The following is a 23,208-nucleotide window of genomic DNA, read 5'->3' as shown; positions in this document are numbered from 1 at the left end:
TCCAAAAACTTGATTTCAGGCTTATGCAACACAATCCTATACATTTTAACTCTGAAAAAGGACCCAATGAGTTCAGTGGAGCTTACTCTCAGGAAAGTGTGCATAGTATTGCATCCTTAGTAGTAGTAGTAGTAGTAGTAGTAGTAGTAGTATAACGTATGAGTGTGTATGGGTGGTTTTTTTGATGAGACAAAGTGGTATCTTTTTAATCAGTGGCTTTGATATTGATGGGCTGTGAATCCATCCCAGGTTTCAGTCTGAACCAGCCATAACTCAAAAGGAGCTATCCAAGGTGCTGGACCTATTTTGGGGATTTGGCTATTACTATTATTATTATTATTAGTAGTAGTAGTAGTAGTAGTAACAGGAGCAGTAATAATTGAAACTATTTATAAATTGCTTTTATAAACTGAAGAGCAGCTATTAATTTTAATCTGTTCTTATTAGGGGTTCTCTATTCTGTCTGTCTGAAGAGTTTCATACTGGTTTTTTTCCCTGAGCCCAGGAATTATTACTCTGATGTGTTGATAGCTGTTGGTCTTTTGTAGAAAGGTTTGTGATGGGTCAAATTCCTCTCTTTGATAAATATGCACAACTCACATTAAACACAGTAGGAGTTACATGTACATGCCCGAGGGCAGATTTTTGCCCAGTGTGTGCTTTACTATGAATGACAACTTTAAGGCAGCATTTATTTTATTTTATTTTTGTTAGAACTTTACAGAAGTGTTTTAGTTTTCTAGTTTTCTTACTGACCTTTCAGAAAATAGATCTATGTTTTAAATACACAGACTTTCATCAAGGGAGTTTGTTTGACCTATTAATTTGACCATCTGTCCTTATATTACCAAGCTCAGACACTTATAAATACACTTCATCCTCCAGCACATCACATCCACTTTAAAATAAAATAATACCTGGAGGGAGCTTTAATATTTTATTTTAGTTTGAAATTATGTATATTGTGGGGACGTCGACTTCCCATTGATTTCAGTTGTGGAGATTTAACTACGAATGTTGAAAAAGTGGGACTTAACGAGGCCTGTATAAGCTCTGAAACACCAAACCAAACTCAGCCAGCCTCCTATATTATGGCCTGCCAGGTGTTTGTGTCTCATGTTTTTTACAATTTCAGCCAGGCAGCAAAAAGTGGAACTTTCCTAGCATTTCTCTGTACATGGAGGATAGGTTATATTTGACCCATAGCTCAACATGGCAAAAACACCAGGGAGGCCAGAACAGAGGAGGACAGATTAATGGTGCAATCCTATGCCTGTTTAGACAGAAAAAAAGTCCTACAACTCCCAGCATCCCCCAACAGTATTTTCTCCCAGCAGGCCTTTTTTCAGTCTAAGCATGTTTAAGATTCCTTAAAGGAGGAATGCATGCCCAGTGCTGGCCCAAGTATTGATGGTTCTTATATAGTTGGGGTGGGCATGAACGTATATAGTTACTGTTGCTAAGTTTCACACACACGCGCACACACACAATTTATTTATTCCCTTTTCTAGAACAAAATGGTGTTTATTCACTAGTAAATATGTTTAGCATGGTGGGGAGTAGATGTAAACTCCATCTTATTTCTGCAGTCAGGATGGTGCTATGAAATAAGTTAGTTTAAAATGGGAAACAGTACATGCTCAAGTGTTGGTTGGTTTGTTAAATCAGGGCTTGCTTTTTAATTTTGCACTAACATATTGGGAATGTAGAAGCAGTTGTGCTTCACAACTGAAGTTATACGACATGGGCATCTAAGGGGGTGGGGACTTTAGTCCATTAAACCCAGTGGTGCCTTCCTGCACCACTTTAGGAAGCTGCCTCATACTTAGTCAGACCACTGATCCACCTATCCCAGTACATTCAATACTTGCTGTTCTCCAGGGTTTCAGACAGGAGTCTTTCTCAGCCCTACCTGGATATTCCACATATTGAACCTGGGACTATTTTGCACATCAAGCACGGGATCTACCAGTGATTTATGCTCTCTCCCTTAAAACTCATTTACTCCAATCACAGTCAAGCTGGAACTCCCACCTTTTAAGGAAGAGTTTCTGTGCAGGATTTCAACTTCTAATTTTACATAGTAACCCATTCATGTCTAGGTTTGTTTTTGCCTCTTGGTGGAAAGAAGTAACATGCTTATGAACTACCAGTAATTCTTTTTCCCATCCTTGAACTGTCAACTTCAGTAACCATTATGTGATTTATGCAGGTGACAGAACCTGAATTTGCGTATTGTCTTATTTTCTTCCTACTATGCTCATTTCATGGTGCCATTGATGCAGCTGGGGGGAAGTGTGAAATTTACAGGGGTTCCAGAAACTGCACACACACACCCTGTTGTATCAGTGGTGGCCACCATTGATGTGGGGTGTATGTGTGTGTGCAATTTTAGTGTGAGAGCAGGTGATGGCTGAGCACTCTAGGAGCCTTGCTAGGAGCAACCAACTGGGTCCTGAACAGGCGCTCATAACATCCCTCTATATGGCACTCTGGTAAATCCAAACAAGGCAGATTTTCCTCTGTTCCAACACAAAGAAAGCCCTTACTGATCATTTAAAAAAACAAAAAACAGCCTTCATCATGAATGGCAAGGTTTTCATCAAAGAACTACAGGTGAACCTGATGAGACTGGCTTTGAGTAGGGGGTTAGAAGCTGGGACAGGAAAATTTGCCAGGTAAGTGGGAGCAAGTGATGCTGCAATATTGCTGAAGCTGGTTATGGAGCTGCTCAGTCCTTCAGAACAGAGATCCCTGGGAGCAAGAGCTAACTATTGTAAATATTTGTATATGTTTTCCTTTGGACCTAATTACTTACCAACCATTATCGATTGATTGGATGTTGTGGTAATTACCTTGGATAATGAGCCTTTTCATGTTAAAGCCTCTTCCTGTTTAGTTGCAAATTAAGATAAACGTCCTTCGATGCATTAAAACATGACCTACAAGCCTATTGAGTATGCTGGTCTTGTATGTACCACTATTCTGTATACTGTATTGCTCTCATTGTTGCCACTAAGAAAGCTGTTAAATTTTCCACAAAAACTCACATATTCATCAGGATTTTGAAATGATTTTTTTAACAAATATTATTTTAATATTATAAATACATATTGATTACTATAAATTATTGATTATTATAAAATATTTTTCTCCCTATCCATACACTGTGATGGAGCATTAAGGGCATGTTCGAACAATTAAAATTTATGAAGTGTAAATTAATAATTAAAACAGAATTACACCGTGCAATTAAAAAAAACCTCTTTTGCACGCAAGGTCTATGAGCACTTTTTGGTTTTTTGTTGTTTCACTAAATGCTGAATAAAATAGATTTCTCCAAGTGTTGTGCGATATAACTTAAAACATAGAAATAACATAACAGCATACAATAAAATTACAATAAAACAATAACACAACATACAACCAATAGACATAATGACATGGCATAAAGTTCAATACAGATGGGGGGGAAAAAACCTAAAAACACTCTAAGGTCCAAAAGTTAAAACCATACCACAAAGTCTAAAATTACTATTTTTAACACGAAAAATATGAAATTACGTTAAAGGGCTAGGAGAACAGAAAATACTTTACATGGTGCTGTGGGTGCTAGAGTAACCAGATACAAAAGAGGGCAGGGCTCCTGCAGCTTTAACTGTTGTGGTGAAGAGGAAATTTCACCAGGTGCTGCATGCATACAAATGACACCTGCTGAAATCCCCTTTCTATACAATTGTTAAAGATACAGGAGCTCTGTTCTCCTTTTCACATGGTCACCCTAGCTTAGTGTGTTATGTGAACCATTCCTAACCATGGTGGCTACATAACCATGGTTTAAACATGCTCACTAACCATTTGGTGCAAAAGGGTTAGTGTCTGCCTCCAATATCAACTTATCTCCTTTAACACATTACATGTTTCAAGGTAACAGTTTTGAAAGATTTCATAATATCAGAACAATCTATTGAATAGAAAGAAAGATACAAAAGATACTGAATCTGATAACCAGGTTCAGATAAGAAGAACAATGCTAGGTCAAACCCATTGAATTAGAGAGATTATCTTAAACTAGAAAAATTGAGCAGGGGAGTACTTAGAAGCATTCCAACAAGGGCAAGAAATTTACAAGACACCTAGTAACAGAAAAAAGGAGAAATCATAACATAGGAACTGTTTCCCTTATGAGCTCTTTCATTCTACATTGCCACATCATCATCATCATCATCATCATCAATAACAAAAACAACATTATCTGAAATAAGGATATTGTAGTGGTATGAGGATTGGGGATAGAAATGAATGAAAGAGAAGACCAGCAGGGAGGAATTGCCCATATACATTTGACATTATAATATATACTAATGTTCTGTAAGACTAATGATCTGTTTTCCTTTTAGAAAACAAATCTTTTACGGTTATAGGATTGTGAAAATATGTCTAAAATTGCAATGATGATATTGCTGAGGTTGACGCTTCCAAAATTTAACCAACCTGAAAACATCCATTTTGAATGTAAAGCTCCCTTATGGCCATGGCAATCTGTCATCTTGGAGAAAGTCAAGGACTAACATGCCAACATCAACATCAAAATGATGTAGGCTGCGTTATGGGGCCATGTGTACTTCTGTTACATTGTACTGAGCATCCAAAAATATGATAATGCTTTTTGCCTCACTTTAATCATGGGAAGTGTTACTTAAATGTTTAATTAGATCATGTGTTAAAAAAATCATCAAAATATTACTGAATGAAGAGTCTAATTTCTGTCATTTATCACTTGACAGCGAGTTGGTACTGTTTCCATGCCTTCCTTATGAGCTTCCCAGAGGCATCTTGTTTGCCCCTGTGGGAAACAGGAAGCTGAATTTGCTGGACCTTTGGTCTTATTCACAAAGGTTCTTCTTATGCAGGCTGTTTAATTGCAGGCAGTGGGGAGTTGCTGTAGCCTGCAGGCTTCCACTGCTGTTTAGTGGCCAAAGAAGGGAAGATGGCCTCCTTCCTTCTTTGAATGCTCCGACACTCTTTGCACAAATGCCTTTTGCATTCATTGCACATGCAGACATGAAGTGTGTTTCTAGGTAGAAAGATTTTGCCTGTTCATAGAAGAGAGTGCACTGATCTCATGCAAACACATATATGGGTCAGTTTATCATACACACTGGAACCGCCCAGAAAGCTTTGGCTTTGGATGGTATAGATATGTAACTAATGAACGGTTCAATGTTTTGTAGCCTGGTGTTATGAACCATGGGAAGTCTATCCTGTTCCAGGTAGGGATTGCTGACATGTTGGCAATTGTAGCATTTTTTTGTTACTGGGGGGGGGGGGTTAATAATAATCTGATAATAACACCTAGGACCAGGTTTAATTTTGTGGTGAGGAGGAGCGAGGTGACAAGTCCATGTTGCAGCTGTCCCACCATTCTGGCTTAGTGGAACTATTCTTATCTCTTCACCCTCACCCATGCTCAGGCTTAGGCTGCTTTGCCAGCAGGCAAGGAGGCGGTTTCACAAGGCACCTAATCAGTGGAGGCTGATGGCTCCAATTTTGGCAGGGCACTGAATTATTATTATTATTATTTTTATTTATTTATTTATTTATTTATTTATTTATATAGCACCATCAGTGTACATGGTGCTGTACAGAGTAAAACAGTAAATAGCAAGACCCTGCCGCATAGGCTTACAATCTAATAAAGTTGTAGTAAACAATAAGGAGGGAAAGAGAATGCAAACAGGCACAGGGAAGTGTAAACAGGCACTGGGTAGGGTGAAGCTAAACAGTTACATTTCTATACCGCACAATAGCCAGAGCTCTCTGGGCGGTTCACATTTTGTCAACCTATTTCAATCTGCTGTGAAGTCATTTTGGTAGTCTACAGTGACTTAATCAATAACATAGTCCTTCATCCAACTCCCATTTGTCATTATGTGATATACCACCTTATTCTGTCTTTCTGTCTTATTCTGCTTACAGGGTAGGGTAAGCAGGCACAGGGTAGATCCCTTCTGGTTTTCAGTTAGAAGCACCCAGTTATCCAAGGTTCTGAACCCAGCCCCCAAAATAGGGTCAGCCCTTTGTATAGGTGCTTTAGAGTTCTGGCTGCTTCTGACTGAAAACCAGAATGGAATCACAGCCCCACCAAAATCTGATCCACCAGCCTCCACTTCCCCTGTATAGTGGAAAGGAAGGAAAGGAACCTCTCGTGCAAGCACTTGAGTCATTACTGACTCCTAGAGGGACGCCTGCTTTCGCTGATGTTTTCTTGGCAGACTTTGTAGCGGGGTGGTTTGCCATTGCCTTCCCCAGACGCAGTTACCTTTTCCCCAGCTAGCTGGGTACTCATTTTACCGATCTCGGAAGGATGGAAGGCTGAGTCGACCTGAGCCAGCTGCCTGAGAACCAGCTTCTGCTGGGATCGAACTCAGGCCGTGGGGAGAGTTTTGGCTGCAGTAACTACCGCTTACCACTCTGTACCACACTAGGCTCTCTCATGAGCCATCCATTAATCATTGAGCCTTTATTACCAATGACATTGCTAAGCAGCCTTGATGTCATGATGTTTCTACTTGCCATTTACCCAAAACGAACAAATTTCCTTTGGGAGGGTTAGGTTAAGGTCTGTGTTGGAGAAGAAGAACCAAGAACAAGCACTTTGATTAGGGCTTTCGGGAAGAGATCAGAGACAAAAATCACACCACCCTTTCATAGAATAAAGCATGAATGTTCTCATATACTATATGGCATACAGGGTGACACAAAGCAGGCTCAGCCATTTTGAACACTATCCCGAGTTTGACTTCTAGTACATTTATCTTTCAACAGCCTGACTCATTCTAGCTGTAATGCCAAAGCACTCTTTGCTTCCATTTTGTCACACCACAGGAAATGACTGCTAAGTGGCATCAAACATTTAGGAGGATAGTCATGGGACAGGGATTCTTGTTTTGGTTTTTTAAACCTTAGCTGTAGCATTTGTTTAAGATTGAACTGTTGACTGCTATAAAAGGGGACTAGTGATGAATGCATGATTAGAAAGAACTTTGTCTGTAACCAGGAGGAAAAATACAAGAACCAGAGAGCATTCTAGTGGACAGGGGAGCTTGATGTTTTATTCTTCTGTTGCATCATCATCATCATCATCATCATCATCATCATCTAAACAACAACACTTTTCTGAGTACAAAAGTCACTGCCCAAGATGCTTACAACCCATAATGCATCTTATTAAGGTGCCAGAAGTTTCCTTGCTGTTTCTGTTGTAACAGGCTAAAAGGGCTAACCTCTCTCGTGGGGCACCGAGGAAAAAGGAGTGGGCTGATTTGAGGGTACAGGAGCCCTTTGGACAGAAAATGATGGAAGAGCATCAGCAATTTTTTCCCCCCTGGCACCTTGGAGATTTCTTTGTTTACTTACAAATGTATATCCTGGTATGCCATAAAGACTGATCTCTTCCAGCAGGCCTACCCAGTTGAATTTTAAGATGGCTTTTAATAATGTGCTGCTTTTTAATAATGTATTTGTTTTAAATGTTTTAATCAATTATATGTATTTTATGGTGTCTGCATTTGTGTCATATCCCGCCTCGATCTAGAGGGAGAGGCGGGTAACAAATAAATATGTTATTATAGATGATTGATGATGATGATCATGATGATTTAAAATACAAGCTCATGGCTGTTTACAAAAAAAAAAGTCACGAAATATACAAAATAGGGTAACAACAGTCCAAATTACTAAAACAATGTTATTGAAGTTCATTATTCAGCATGTCTATTTCCTCCTCTTACGTTGCATCTCTGTCTGCTATATCAAGAAAACGTGGTTATTCTTCAGATTCATTTGAATGCTCTTCTGTATAATGGAAGCTGAAAGAGCAACCCCTATAAAGCATAACAAAAATTAGCATGTGAATATTAGTAATCTATTCAGAGTTCATTGAGATATATATTGGTGTGTGTGTGTGTATGTGATATCCAATGGTGATTGCTCACAAGCAATCAGACTTACCGCTTGCACAATGGAGATTTATTGCTTCCGGGGGGCAATTTCCCAAATGGGCAGAAACACTCCTCTCTGGATGATGGAGCTCACATAATGAACCTTCACTGACTTGCCCCATTCCAGAAATGAGCATGTCCACTCATTTCTGCCCCCAGAAGCAATAAATCGTCATTGTGCAAATGCTAATTTATATATACAGATTTAAAAATAATTACTATAATTCTAACAGAAATACAGTATCATGTCACCATAAGGAAGACTGTGACCCATGTGCCTGCTCAGTCTGCTCTCCAGATGCTAACAGTTGATGGGCAGCTGCAAAGCTCCTGCGGTTCCTCTATTCTTATGGTTCTTTATCTTTCACCAGATTTTGATTGGAGAGCCCTTCAAACAGAGGGCATCTTCAAATAAAAGACTGTCCTCTGTAAATTAGGACACATGGCCACCCTAGAACTAATCCTTCCCCTGTGATGTACAACAGCAGATAAATCCTGGCTCCTGCAATCCCATAATTCTTTGGAGCCCTCCAAATAATGTAGGAGAAGTCACCACCTTAGTTGAAGAGGGAAAGGAAGTGGGCATGGTTCTCTATCTCATGTCCCTTCTCCCCCAACTTTTAGAGCTGAGGATGATCTGTTCTGCATGGCAGAGTCTTTAAAACAGCAGGGCGCTACACATAAGGATCTCTGTATAAGCCAACTTCTAATATTTTCTCAAGTTATTTCCCCACACAAGCAGATGCACTGGTGATATTGTTTGCCGTCATACCTGCCTGATATTGCTCTGAATTTCATTACTGATAAACTAAGCTCAGTAAATGCAATCCTCAAGTTGCAGGGCAGAAGAATAAAAATAGATTAGTTTTACCATGTGATTATAAAGTTGAAAGTTTGAATGTGTAGATTGATTGTATTCCAGCACTCTGCCATAGCTGGCATACTGCAGGAGAAAGGAGTTTGCTTCTTCACTTCAGAAGAAAAAGGGCTATTTTACACATTACCGAGAGTCAAGCACACAACTACACTGCAGCAATCATGGTTCTCTGATGAGTGTTCTTGTATGGTTCTAGTGTTTCTTTGTGGCATTCACTCTTGACACATTTGCACTTTAAGTATTTTAAATCTCCATCCAATATGTGATATGAAAAAGTGGTTTCAAGCTGACAGGAAGAAAAATGATTTCAGACTGGAAACTGAATGGAAGCTTGGAGGTAAGGTATAAGTATTTTGAATTATGCAATTGTAAATTAGGCATTGCATGCTCGTTTGGTCTGTCCCGACAAATATATAGCAAGAACATAAGAGTAGAAGAATAGCCATACCGGATCAGACCAAGGGTCCATTTAGTCCAGCATTCTGTTTATATAGTGACAAGCCAGCTGCCCACAGGAGACCCACAAGAAAGACCTGGGTTTCCATATATGAGATTGCATGATCTGCAGAAGTGTGTGTGTGTGTGTGTGTGTGTGTGTGTGTGTGTGTGTGTGTGTAAAAACAACAACAACACTCTGTTCAGCATCCCTGTTTGCACTTGGAATTAAGTCAAGTCCCAGGCTGCAAGGAAAAGGAGTTGGTAAAGAATGACATCCCTTCCCTTCCTTCAATACTGGATTACAGCTTCTTGCAAGTGTGGAAGGGGTTCTTCTGCAAATGGAAAGTCTGTTACTGTTTACAGAGGAGCTCCATTGGATCCAACCACATAAATAAACCTAATACTTTTTAAAATTATATAAACTGATATCCACCGCCATTTCCTATGGAAGTGAATTTTGTAAGTTAGTGTTGTGTACTTTATTTTTTTTTCTGCCCTGAATCAATTAAACTGAGTAACCTTAACTTGGAAGAACAAACTATTTGGCAGAGAAATTTCCTTTCTACACTATCATTTCCTAAATCTCTATCATGTCTCCCCATAGTCATTTTTTTTCCTAGATAAAAGCGAACAATGCTGTCCTTTTGGTGACCCTTTTCTGTACCTTTTTCCTAAGCAATGATATCAATTTTGAGATAGAGTGATGAGAGGAGTATACAGTATTTGAAATTTATTAGGAATCAATAATGTTATATAAAGACATGATACTTGCCATGTAAATTTCTATCCCTTTCCTCCTCCTCCTCCTCTTACCCACCTTTCCCTCTAGACCAAGGTGGGGAATAACATAAAATACAAAAATACTATAAAATACATAAAACTGATGAAAAACATATAAAACTATTACATTATTAATAACAGCCAGACATCTTAAAATTCGACTGGGTAGGTCTGCCGGAAGAGATCAGTCTTTATGGCTTTCTTAAACTCAAAAAGACTATTAAGTTGGCGAATCTCTCCTGGCAAGCCATTCCACAGTCTGGGAGCAGCAGAAGAGAAGGTCCTCTGGGTAATTGTTGTCAGCCTAGTAAATTCTTCCCAGAGGACCTGAGCGTGGGGCGGATTGCACAGGAGAAGGCGATCCTGCAGGTAACCTGGACCCAAACCATGTAGGGCTTTAAAGGTAATAACCAACACTTTATACTTCGCCCAGAAACTAATTGGCAGCCAGTGAAGTGATTTTAAAGTTGGTGTAATATGGTCACTCCTGGGTGTACTGGTCTACCACAATTCCTAACACACACACACACACACACAGACATTTTTCTTTCTTTTTTACTACTGCAGCACCTATCTTACATTTTCAGTGAGTTGATTTATTTAGTGCATTTACTGCATATTTACTGTATACTGCCTCTTTCTTCCATGGAACCTAAGGCAGCATACAAAATGCTCTTCCTCTCCATTTTATCCTCACAACAACAACCCTGTGGGGTGGGTTGGACTGAGAGTCTGTGACTGGCTGAAAGTCACCCAGTGAGCTTCTGTGGCTGAATGGGGACTAGAACCCGGTTCTCTCAATTCCCAGTCCAACACTCTAGTCATTACGCTGCACTGGTGTCCACACTACTCCATGACTCCAGAGCTCTTCCATCCATTTCTCTTCAGAGCATAGTTGAAGGAGTCACTTTGCTTTCATAGTGATTCTTACCTGCCATTTTGTTCTCCATTCACCCAATTTGGAGATCCTTTTGCAGTTATTCACAATCTGCTAGGGATCCCATCGTCCTGAATAATTTGGAGCCCACAATCACGTGAAATATGACTATTCCATAATAGATGGTTGGAGGACCATCCAACAACAGTGCTTGTTGTTTCCTATTGCTTAGAAGAGGCAATAATAAAACCATTATTAAAGAAATCTTCCCTTGACCCAAAGGATCTATCTAACTATAGGCCAATCTCAAATGTACCATTTTTGGCTGAGATGATCAAGAATGTGGGTGGCATAGCAACTCCAGATGTACTTGGCACATTGGCTGCAACCCTTCATGAATGGATCTGACTTGGCAACAGTTATCCATGCCTTAGTTGCATTGTATTTAGACTATTCCTATGCACTCTATCTGGGGCTATCCTTGAAGACAGTCCGGATGCTTCAGTGGTGCAGTGTGGCAGCTAGGCTATCAATCCTGGTACCCATCATCAGCTTGAAGTTGTCTGTGCCACCCAAAACAGCACTCTGAGGCATTAGGCAAAATCTCTTTGCTGGTAGTTCTCTTGTCTGCCTCCCTTTGGGAGGACCTGATATGCCCTCCATCTATGTCTCTATTGCCTCTGTATCCTTCAGTTCCTGTGGAAGGAACAGCCTTTATCTGAGTCAGGTTGGCTAATGATATTATTGACTCCACCCTCAACATTCCAGATGTTATTATCTCACTCTTGCTCAAAGGTCATGTTATTTTCCCCTCCCCTTTTTGTGGGGCAGCTGTGAACTCCCCACAAGGCTCGTAGTGCTTCTGCTACACTTTCCACCAACTTTGCTTTCCTAGCAACTGTCCACACCCCTTTCAGGGTGGTTCAATTCACCTTTTGACTGCTGCCACACTAAATCCACACTGCTGTTTAGTTTGCCATGTGTACTCTCAACATTTAGCATGATTAAATGTTTGTGTCCATTTTTAAAAAATAAATAAATAAAATAAAATAAAATCCAGATAGCGAGAGTCACAGCCAGTCAGATTTCTAGGGCAGATGGGCCAGCATTTGGGTCTGATTAGCTTCCAGACTTTATATGTCAAAACTAACAGAAATCCATTTCAAAATGCTGCTCGCTTGTGCTCTCAACTGATTGCATCAATGTTCCTTGAAATGGCCGGACTCATTATAAATGGTCTGAGTTTCATATGTTAAAATAAAAACCACCCACCCTTCCCTCTTCAAAATGCTTCTCTCTCTCTCTCTCTCTCTCTCTCTCTCTCTCTCTCTCTCTCTCTCTCTCTCTCTCTCTCTCTCTCCCTCTCCCTCTCTCTCATCACTGCCCCTTGAAATAGATTTGGACACTTTCATCATTGGAATAATTCTGTTCATCAGCAACCCTCTTGTCTGTTTCCTTAAATATGCAGGACAGGAGAGAATTGGAAAAGACTCCCACTACGAGCAGGAGGGTAGAGTTCAGTTTGTGATCGATGCTGTTTATGCCATGGCTCATGCCCTCCATCAAATGAACAAAGATCTATGCAATGATTACTCTGGTGTCTGCCCAGAGATGGAGCATGCAGGGGGCAAGAAGTTGCTGAAGTACATCCGCAACGTTAACTTCAACGGTGAGTCCATAATCATACATCCACCCCTAAGCTTTGGTTTGAGTTAATGCAATGAATGTAATGCTAGAGATGGGGATGTTAGTCATTTGGCTTGCATTTTCATATGAACTGAACTAATTCGCAGTTACTGAACACAAAACAGAACTTAATTGCCCTTTAGTTGGGCTCTTACCCCTGCCCATGTCTTGCCTCTCCTGATGTTCCTGTGAGACCTCCTTGGCTCTACCAATAGCTAAACCAATAGCTAGACATCTTAATCACCCACATGTTTAGTTTTTTAACGGTTTTTAATGCTTTATGTGTGTATGTTCTGTGTTTTAGAGTTTTAAATTTTGTATACTTGTTTTTATCTCAATTTTAGAATTTCTGTAAACCGCACAGAGAGCCCTGGCTATGGGAGCGGTATATAAGTGTAATAAATAAATAAATAAATAAATAAATAAATAAATAAATAAAATAAACCCCCACACTGGTTATGAGGATGGCTTGCCCAGGCTCCGCCAGAGAGTTCATACTTTAAATCCAATTGGCCACAGCAAGTATAGCCAATGGTCAGGGATGATGTAGTCCAAAAATATATGGAGGTGGGGAAACCTGGACCAAGGCAATCCCTTCCTATCTAGGCTCTGAGTGCAAATAAGGACAACACCCAATTCAATGATGCTGACTCCAATGTCAGTGGTCCTTATTGAGCCAAATTTGAATGGATGTGGCCTCTGTAAGAAAATGAAAACGTGGGGGGTGGTCAGACCCATGCTGAAGCAGGTCTCTTGCACCCTGAACAGTCAGGTGGCAGCTGCAGAGTGCTTTTGCTGGGATGGAGTGGCATATGGAATAATGCACTTGTGGCATAACTGGACATGTGATTGCAAAGACCCAGGAGCCTAGCTGATGGGAAGGGTTTGCAGATACACCTAGAGTAGATGGCCACTGGTGTCCATTAAGAGCAGGCTTGTGTATGGACCTCTGCCTTCAGTGCAACAGTGTATTAGCTGGAATCCATACCTGTTGGGCAGTTGCCTGTGGAGAGAAGAGGGTCGGAGAAGGGGTGGGGAGAAGGAAACAATGAACAGCATCTGTGATGCACTGTGAAGGGGGTTGCTTTTCTAACAGCCTTTTTTTCTTTCCCATTTAACTCAATGGGAGGGAATTGACTAGCCATTGACCGGCTGTAACATTATGTCTTTGTGGGCTCTTTGCCTTCTTTTGGGCTCTTCTGCTGATGAAGTCTTCCCAGTGGAGCAGACTGGCAATACGTATTGTGTTATGAACTGGCCTTCCATAAAATGTATTTGAATACTTGTTGATGCACTAATTTATAAGGTTTTGAATGGGAGAAGATGCTTTCACTGCTTTATATTTCCCTGATCCCACCTGTAAACAGATAACCTTCTTGTAAAAATATAGGATCTTGTGTTCCAGTTTCATAGGTAACTTTATGAATCACCTCCTTGTTACAACTGTGTAGATAAAAGTCACTTTACCATTGCATGATTTGGAGATACACACACACACACACACACACACACACACACACACACACACACATTCTCCTACAAAGAACATGGTGTTTATAAAGTGCCCAGGTGATCTTTTAAAAAGAGAGCCTATACTTTTATCAATTGAATGACAGACTTTACATGTATAGTATTGTAATGTCTAATGGAATAATATCTACTATAATGATAGGTTTGATGTGTTCTTTTGGGGGTTCTCTATTTTTAACTTTATTTAAATTTAAATAACATTCTAGGCGACATGATGAACTCTAATATCAGCAACAGCACACACGCATATGGAAAGATGGCAGTGAGTTTTCCATATTCTAAGGTCACCATGAGAAGTAGCTATTTCATTTTAAAAGCAAAGAATATTCTTTTAGATGTTCATACGATATTTAGTGGCTCACTTTGACCTATCATGAGCAGAGAACTTATGCAGTATTGTTGTATTATTGCTACTAGTCCTACTAGACCTGATGCTGGCTAATGGCCATGCACCAGCTCCTGTAGTAGAGGCAGTATGTTTATGTACGTCAGTTGCTGGAGAACCTGGGTGGGAGGGCAGTATTGCACTCATGTTCTGCTTGTGGGTTCCTGGTTGACAGCTGGTTGGCTACTGTGTGAACAGAATGCTGAACTAGATGGACCTTTGGTCTTATCCAGCATGGCTCTTCTTATGATCTTAATTATCCTCTAGATACCAATAGATACCAATGTGACCCTTCAATGTTTAGTTTGTTTGCAATGTTTAGTTTGTTCGCAAAGTTATTGGAAGCCAAGCGTCTAAGGGAAGACATATGCAAGGATAGATTAGAAACAGATTTATTTCCATCTCCTGTGTTGTTTTTCCATCCCAGAAGCATGTTGGTTGCTAGAATAAGAACATATTCTAGAGGGGAAAAGCTATTTTTGGATACTAGTCAAGATTCACTAGACCAAGGCTGTGTTCTGATGGCAGTATCCCTTTGAAGCAGATGGAATGTTTTCTGGGGAGAGAAAAAACACAATAATTTAGAAGTTCCATTTTAGCACTGATCTTCACTGAAGAATCTCCTTGTGTAGTAGAATGGAGCAATCCCATATATTCTGACATGTCTGTGACTGGAAATGGAACCAAGACTGCTACCGGTTTCTATTTTTAATTTCATTTTCAGCCAGCAGGCATGGAGGGGGTCATGAAAATTAATCAAAAAATGACAAGAGGAGAGGAGAGCCATATATTCTAAAGTGCCCATTTAAAATGTGATGCTGATGGGAGGTTGCTGCCTGAATTGCAACTCCAGCCTAAAACGTCTTAAACTGTTATAGAATGAACAACACAAATCTTGTAAAACGTTGGCCTTTTCTGTCTTTTCTTTTGCTTCACTTCCTTCCTCAGGCAGTGCTGGCACTCCAGTGATGTTTAATAAGAATGGTGATGCACCAGGACGGTATGACATCTTTCAATACCAAGCTACAAACACCACCACCCCGGGGTACCATTTGATTGGCCAGTGGACAGATGACCTACAGCTCAATGTAAGTCCCTTTTATTCCATATTTTGATGTATGCTAATAAGCAGTGTGCTATTTCTACCAAACATGTATTTACCTACTTTATTTTACATAGCATTGAACATTTTGCATCAACATTCTCTTCTGATAGAAAAAGAAAAGCCTCAATTATATAAAAATCTACATGTTCTCATTGTGATCTTGGATCCTGTATGCAAATTAAATACACCAGGAAGTCTTTGATAATTCTAACTATAACTACCTGATTTATCTGTAGTTTCTCTGAGACACTGTGTTTCATATGTGAGTGCAAAAGAAGTCCTATTGTACTTGGTTTTTTCCTCAACCACTACCATTTTGCCTTCACTAAGACCTCCTTCACGTGTACCTCTTCCAGTGTGCTTGCCAGTCTGGTTATGTGTAAAGACTTCTGCCCACGTGATTGGCCATGTGGTTTTCACACCAGCTTTTGGAAGTTTATTGCTGCAGGGAAGATGAACTGTGTGGTCAGAGGTCTATACATATACAAGACTAGCACTAGAATAATTGCAGAGTCATTGTCAATCATGTTAGTGATCAAAGTAAATGTAAATGATAATCTAAAGCTGCAATCCTATACACACTTACCTTGGAGTAACTATTATTATTTATTTATTTATTTATTTATTTATTTATTTATATAGCACCATAAGTGTACATGGTGCTGTACAGAGTAAAACAATAAAATAGCAAAACCCTGCCGCATAGGCTTACATTCTAATAAAATCATAATAAAACAATAAGAAGGGGAAGAGAATGCACCAAACAGGCACAGGGTAGAGTAAAACTAACAGTATAAAAGTCAGATCAAAATCAAGTTTTAAAAGCTTTAGAAAAAAGAAAAGTTTTTAGCTGAGCTTTAAAAGCTGCGATTGAACTTGTAGTTAGGACTTACTTCTGAGTAGACCTGTATGGAATTGCACTGTGATTGCCCACTTCTGCTCCTAACCAGTCAGAGAACATTTGAAGACTTCTGTCCACATTGTTGTGCCTGATGTCATGTTCAGGTACCATGGAGATGATCTCTCAATGGGATCCTACCATAGAGATAACATACATTTGATATATTACTCAGCCAACCACCTTGATTCATGTTGGAATGATGTACAATTTCATGCACCACCCCCAGAATGCCAAAGAAAAAGGAAATTCTTAGGGAACCTACCCAGACAGTGTTGGGCTTCACCTTGCACACCCAAAAGCATCAACCAAGGTGAAAGACAATGTCAGACAGGCAATGCATGGCCTGAGGACATCCCAAGATCGCATGATGTCTGCCTCATTCTTTTTCTGAAGTATGCTCAGAGGAGGCTGAAAAAACAGCTGTCCTGAGTCCACTCTGGAAATCTTTATAAAAAGGAGTGTGTTGGTATGCATGAGCGGGAGGAGAGAAACACCTGGTACACAGCAGTTTTTGCAGCATCCATGCCTATACAAAAGCATTGTTGTAGTAAACTAAAGCTGCAATCGCATGCACACTCAGTAAGGAGTGAACTCCACTGAACTTACTTTCTTCTTACTTCTGAATCAATCAACAGAAGACTGGGATGTAAATCTTGCCTGAGTGATCTGGCTCTAATGCCTAGAGTCCCCCAGATTTACAATACATTGCATGAACACTGGAGTTTTATTGTTTAGATATTACAGATGAACTGATGTCTCATTTGAAATATATGAGCTCGTAGTCAAATTACAAGATGTTGCAATGAAATACCGTTCCTCTAGACAGATTTGGTGAAAATTGCTCCCACTTTCTCCAGAATATGATGAAAAGAACTTATGGCTGCCCTCTGGTATGTGATGAACTAGGGCTAGTTCCAAACAATAGGAGAGTATCCTTTACAACATCCAAGGGCAGCACAGTAGTTTAAGGGGAGCAGCACTGGTCATGTGGCACACAGCTCTGTCCTCTAAGATAGAGGCATCTCTGGGGGTGGGGGCAGAGGTAGAAACAAACAGCCATTGAACTCTCTTCCCACAGCATATTCTGGTTGAGGCAGATACCTCACTCTGCCTAATGGGTGGGCTGGCCCTGCATTTAGCACCCCCTACTGGTTGCCCCATGTATGAAATGTACATATTTGTACCCTACTGTGTCTCTACCTAATCTTAGACTTCACAGTCAACACCCTCTTCGCTGTTCATCCATTTGCAGACCACATCATGATTCACATACATGCAAAACTGCTAAAACTACACACTAAACATAATTATATGAAATCACTGTTTAAAAGAGTAATATTATTGTATGAGATCATGGACTGCCTGACAGAGGTGGCAGTGAGACCACTCCTGAAGAAACCCTCCCTGGACCTGGAGAATCTTAATAAACATAAGCTGATGGCAAATATTCCTTTCCTGGGCAAGATCCTTGATCCTGTCTTCAATAAGATTGATTATCTGGATCCATTTCAGTTGGGGTTTTAACTAGGGATGTGCTCCGCTCCGATTAGGAGCGTAGAAGCAGTAGCGGATTGGCCTGCTCCGCCTTACCCAGAGGCGGAGTAGGAGCGGACCGCGGACCCCCTAGAAGCAAGGCGAAGAGAAGCGACCATTTTTCGGAGCTCCGAGTTCAGTCGGAGCGCTCCGGTCGCCATCTTGAAAACATTTCGCCATAGGATTGCATTGCGGCAAATAATCGCGCATAACTACGTTGTTTTTGAAGCTATCGTTCTGGAAATTCTTGTGCACAGAGAGTCGTGGATGGGGGTCATTTTGAGACCACTCTCACCTCTCTGCGTGCTGTGGTTCACGTGCAATATTTTTTTAAAAATCGGGTCAACCGCGGGGCTCAAACTGCGTTTCGGCTTTTCGCCCATAGGATTGCATTGAGGGAAAGAATCGGGGATAACTGGGGGGGGGTTTAAGCTATCGTTCTGAAAATTCTTGTGCACAGAGAGTCGTGGATGGGGGTCATTTTGAGACCACTCTCAACTTTCTGCGTGCTGTGGTTCACGTGCAATATTTTTTTAAAAATCGGGTTAACCGCAGGGCTCAAACGGCGTTTCGGCTTTTCGCCCATAGGATTGCATTGAGGGAAAGAATCGGGGATAACTGGGGGGGGGTTTAAGCTATCGTTCTGAAAATTCTTGTGCACAGAGAGTCGTGGATGGGGGTCATTTTGAGACCACTCTCAACTTTCTGCGTGCTGTGGTTCACGTGCAATATTTTTTTAAAAATCGGGGTTTGGGTTTTTTTTTATTATTATTATTATTTTTTTGGAAGCGATGACAGGCACATTCAACTCCCAATCCTGATGAGAATTCATCTCCTCAGAAAGCATCCTCCTCCAATCCCAGCGTTGGAGGGGGGACTAAGGCAGACCCACCCTGAGAACTTTCTGTTTTGTGTCTCTTTGTGGGTTGGCGTTCGTGGAGGGAACACTTACTTAGCTAGTGCTCCTGCTTTGGAGATAGATTAATTTAATATAGGTTTAGTTTGGCGCGTGTGTGTGTTTGTTTGCTTCTTTCTGACTTGTAGCTTAGTTTGCCCTGTGTTTTCCCCTTACTTTGATTTAATATAAACTTTATTTTTGAATTTTGGAGTGTGTGGTTGGGTTGGTTGCCCCCCCCTTCCCTGTATTAAAGCCTGACTGTTCTGCTTTTGTGAAAGCTTTCTTTTGAAAGCATACACACACTTTTTGTCCCATTTCCCTACATTTATATTCTTAAACATATTTTATTATATTCTTTCACATAGTCCATTAGTATATATTCTCATACATATTATATTAGTATTCATATTTTGTTCTTCTTATAGTAGTGGTTGGTTCTTTTTCCCCCTCCCCTCTCTTAAATCCTGATTGTGTTTCCTTCTATCTTCTATATACCAAATATACCAAAAAAATTGGATTCTCTTTTTCTTCTCTGTGTAACTTCGACGGAGTGGGCTGCTTTTGTCAAGTTCAACAGGCAGCCACAGATTGAGCATTTTGGGGAAAGCATACGCACACCATTTCCCTATTCTTAAACATATTATTATTATATTCTTTGACATAGTCTTAGTAGTCTATTAGTATACATTCTCATACATATTAGTAGTAGTATTCATATTTTGTTCTTCTTATAGTAGTGGTTGTCCCATTTCTTGTCCCATTTCCCTACATTTATTAGTAATATTCTAAAACATATTATTATATTCTTGTAGATATTCTTAGTAGTATATTCTCATACATATTAGTAGTAGTATATTTTATTGTTCTTGTCCCATTTCCCTACATTTAAACATATTATATTCTTCTTATACATATTCTTAGTAGTACCTTATACATAGTATTAGTAGTATTAATATTTTGTTAGTCATCATGAAAAGAGAAAGCAGGCGTGCTGAAAGCAGCAAGGCTCAGTCTGCCAGCAGGGCTTCCTCTCCTCCTGTGAAACTCAAACGGGCAACTCCTTGGCTGACTGCTCCAAAACAGAAGCAGGACAAGCAGCAGGCAGAGCCACTCTCTTCTGCAACTTGTGCCCGGCGTTCTCTTTTTGAGGGTGGGAATGGGAAAAGTGCCCGTTTGCAAGAGGCACGTGGCAGCAGTGCCATTAGAGGAGGAGGAGTATCCCCAACTCCTTCATTCTCCTTTCAGCCCACGAGCCCGCTGATGGACCTAGACGAGGTCCTCAGCACAGTGGAGGGGGGGGAGGAGGAGGAGGCGGTGGGCCTCCAGGATGTGGGGGCTGAGGAGGAGCAGCAGCAGGCCGAGGCTCTCTCCCCAGTCTCATCCCACACCCCTGTTTCTGTGGCAACACCAGAGAGCTCAGGCGGGCAATTGGTGGTGTCACCACAGAAACGAAAGACAAGCATCGTGTGGGACCACTTTGAGTTGGGAGCGGATCCCCGCTTTGCTGTCTGTCGCCACTGCAAACTCAGCCTAAGCAGGGGTTCATCGACAGGGCATTATGGAACCAGCAGCATGAAGATGCATCTTCATAGGCAGCACCAGGCGATCTTGCTGGGGAAAGAGGCGGGCAAGGCGACTGGTTCCAGGGGAAAGCCGAAGGCTGCTGCTGGCACTGCCACTCTAAGCTCTCCATCTCCCATCCCCACAAGGGTTAGGCAGGCAACCCTGCAGGACATGGGGTGGGGGAAGTATTGACCCACAAGATGGCGTTTTCCAATGCCCACCCAGGGTGCTACTGTGTTGGGGCATCTGCCGGGACTGACTCCTCCCCAATACTAGATCTATGACATGTCACTCTGCCTGCCCCTCTGCTAGCCTGTCCTCCTCGGTGACCGACTCGCTGGGATGGTTTGCGTTTGCAATGCGTGACTAACTGCAATGCTGGCTTAGAAACCAGCCATCACTTCCTTGTGCCCCCAGAAATGCCCGCAGCCTGCCTGCCTGCCTGCCCGCCTCCCCCGGGGTGCTGCTGTGGTGGGGCATCTGCCAGGACTGACTCCTCGCCTACTCTGCCTGCCTCTCTGCCCGCCTGGTGCCTGGTTTGCTCCCAATCGTCCTCCTCTGTGCCCCTCAAGGCGTAACTGCTGGCTTAGAAAGAAACAACCAGCCATCTTTGCCTCACTTTGCGCCCACTTATGGGTTGGTTTGCTATGCGTTAGTGCTCAAGCCATCCTTGCGGCACTACAATGCATGCTGCCTGCCTGCTTTCCATTGATGGTGCTATATAAATAAATAATAATAATAATAATAATTCTCCCCTTCCCGCCTTGCAGCGATGGTGTATGTGTCTTGCTTTGACTCAGGGGAGAAGTCCTTCCTGCGCTCACTTAGACTTTATCAAATTCAATAATCCCTTTTTCAAATGTGCCAGAAGATTTAGGGTTATCTCGTGGCATGTTGGGATTGCCTTGGAACTGGCCCCATTGAGCTGTCTGCAATTGCAACTTTAAATCCCTGACATACTGGAGTGTTCAAATTTCAAAAGTTCCCCTAACATCAGGGGATGATGGGATTGCCTTGAAACTTGGTGTCCATGGGGACACATGGGTAAGCTGTCATGGGACCAAAGGATAGGTTTCTAACGTGCAAATTGACGTAGTTGTAGAATGGGACTTGATTTGGGGTGAGTTAAAAAGTTTAAGCCGCGCCAAAAATCAGGGGATGATGGGATTTGCTTGCAACTTGGCGTGCATGTGGACACATGGATAAGCTCTCCTGGTGCCGAGTTTGAGGTTTCTAACATGCAAATTGACGGAGCTATCCCAAGGGGTGTGAATGGGGTGCCCGATTTTCATAAATTCCCCAAAAATCAGGGGATGATGGGATTGCCTTGAAACTTGGCGTGCATGTGGACACGTGGATAAGCTATCATGGTGCTGAGTTTGAGGTTTCTAACGTGCAAATTGACGTAGTTGTAGAATGGGACAATTTGGGGTGAGTTAAGCCATGCCAAAAATCAGGGGATGATGGGATTTGCTTGCAACTTGGCGTGCATGTGGACACATGGATAAGCTCTCCTGGTGCCGAGTTTGAGGTTTCTAACATGCAAATTGACGGAGCTATCCCAAGGGGTGTGAATGGGGTGCCCGATTTTCATAAATTCCCCAAAAATCAGGGGATGATGGGATTGCCTTGAAACTTGGCGTGCATGTGGACACGTGGATAAGCTATCATGGTGCTGAGTTTGAGGTTTCTAACGTGCAAATTGACGGAGCTATCTAAAGGGGTGTGAATTAGGGTTATGGGAGGTGCGTTAGAGGGTAGAGCCGCGCCAAAAATCAGGGGATGATGGGATTTGCTTGCAACTTGGCGTGCATGTGGACACATGGATAAGCTGCCCTGGTGCCGAGTTTGAGGTTTGTAACATGCAAATTGACGGAGCTATCCCAAGGGGTGTGAATGGGGTGCCCGATTTTCAAAAATTCGCCAAAAATCAGGGGATGATGGGATTGCCTTGAAACTTGGCGTGTGTGTGTATACGCCCATGAGGTGTCATGGTGCCAAACGTGAGGTTTCTAACTTCAACGGAAAAAAAGTTGTTTACTTTTTTAGCTTTCAATGCAAGCCTATGGGGGGGCAAAAACGGAGCTCCGGATCCGATCCGGAGCTCCGAGCGGAGCGGAGCGGAAGTGGGCGGAGCGGGGGCGGGGCGGAGCGACCCGCTCCGAAAAATGGCGGATCTGCAAGTGAAGCGGAGCGGGGGGTCCGTGCACACCCCTAGTTTTAACTGGGTTTCAGCACAGAAACAGCCTTGGTCACCTTGTATGGTGCTGCATTGCTGTGGCTTTACTCCTACTTGGATGGTTGGCTCCAGAAAGTGATGCTTGGGGGATATTGCTCAGCCCCATGGATTCTCCTGTGGGAGGCTTGTAAGGTGTCTACAAGGGAGAGGGCCGTCTCTGTGTTGGCTCCCTGATTATGGAATGAACTCCCCAGCCTGCCTGGCACCAACATTGTTATATTTTCAGCTTCAGGTTAAGACCCTCCTCTATTCTTAAGCATTTGGCAGCATATGATAAGATTTTTAATTAATGTTCTGAATTTCTTATTCATGGTTGTTAAAGTTATTATTTATATGTGTGTGCTGTCTAATTATGTGCTTGCATGTAAACAGTTTTTATATTATATACAATAT

At 41.6% G+C, this 23,208-nt stretch overlaps 1 protein-coding gene across 2 annotated transcripts in view; it reads left to right on the top strand.

The window, feature by feature from the left end:
* Positions 1-23,208, top strand: part of GRM7 (glutamate metabotropic receptor 7) — a 530,576-nt gene that overhangs the window by 347,317 nt on the left and 160,051 nt on the right. For both annotated transcript variants that reach the window (XM_063121528.1, XM_063121529.1), the window contains exons 6-7: positions 12,444-12,644; positions 15,525-15,664. In XM_063121528.1, the coding sequence (XP_062977598.1) occupies positions 12,444-12,644; positions 15,525-15,664 (341 nt within the window). The remainder of the gene's footprint in view (positions 1-12,443; positions 12,645-15,524; positions 15,665-23,208) is intronic.

This window comes from Elgaria multicarinata, chromosome 3, assembly GCF_023053635.1.
Source record: "Elgaria multicarinata webbii isolate HBS135686 ecotype San Diego chromosome 3, rElgMul1.1.pri, whole genome shotgun sequence".
In the NCBI taxonomy this organism is placed as follows: domain Eukaryota; kingdom Metazoa; phylum Chordata; class Lepidosauria; order Squamata; family Anguidae; genus Elgaria; species Elgaria multicarinata.
The sequence above is the reverse complement of the archived record's forward strand: the minus strand, read 5'-3'. Positions and strand labels throughout refer to the sequence as shown.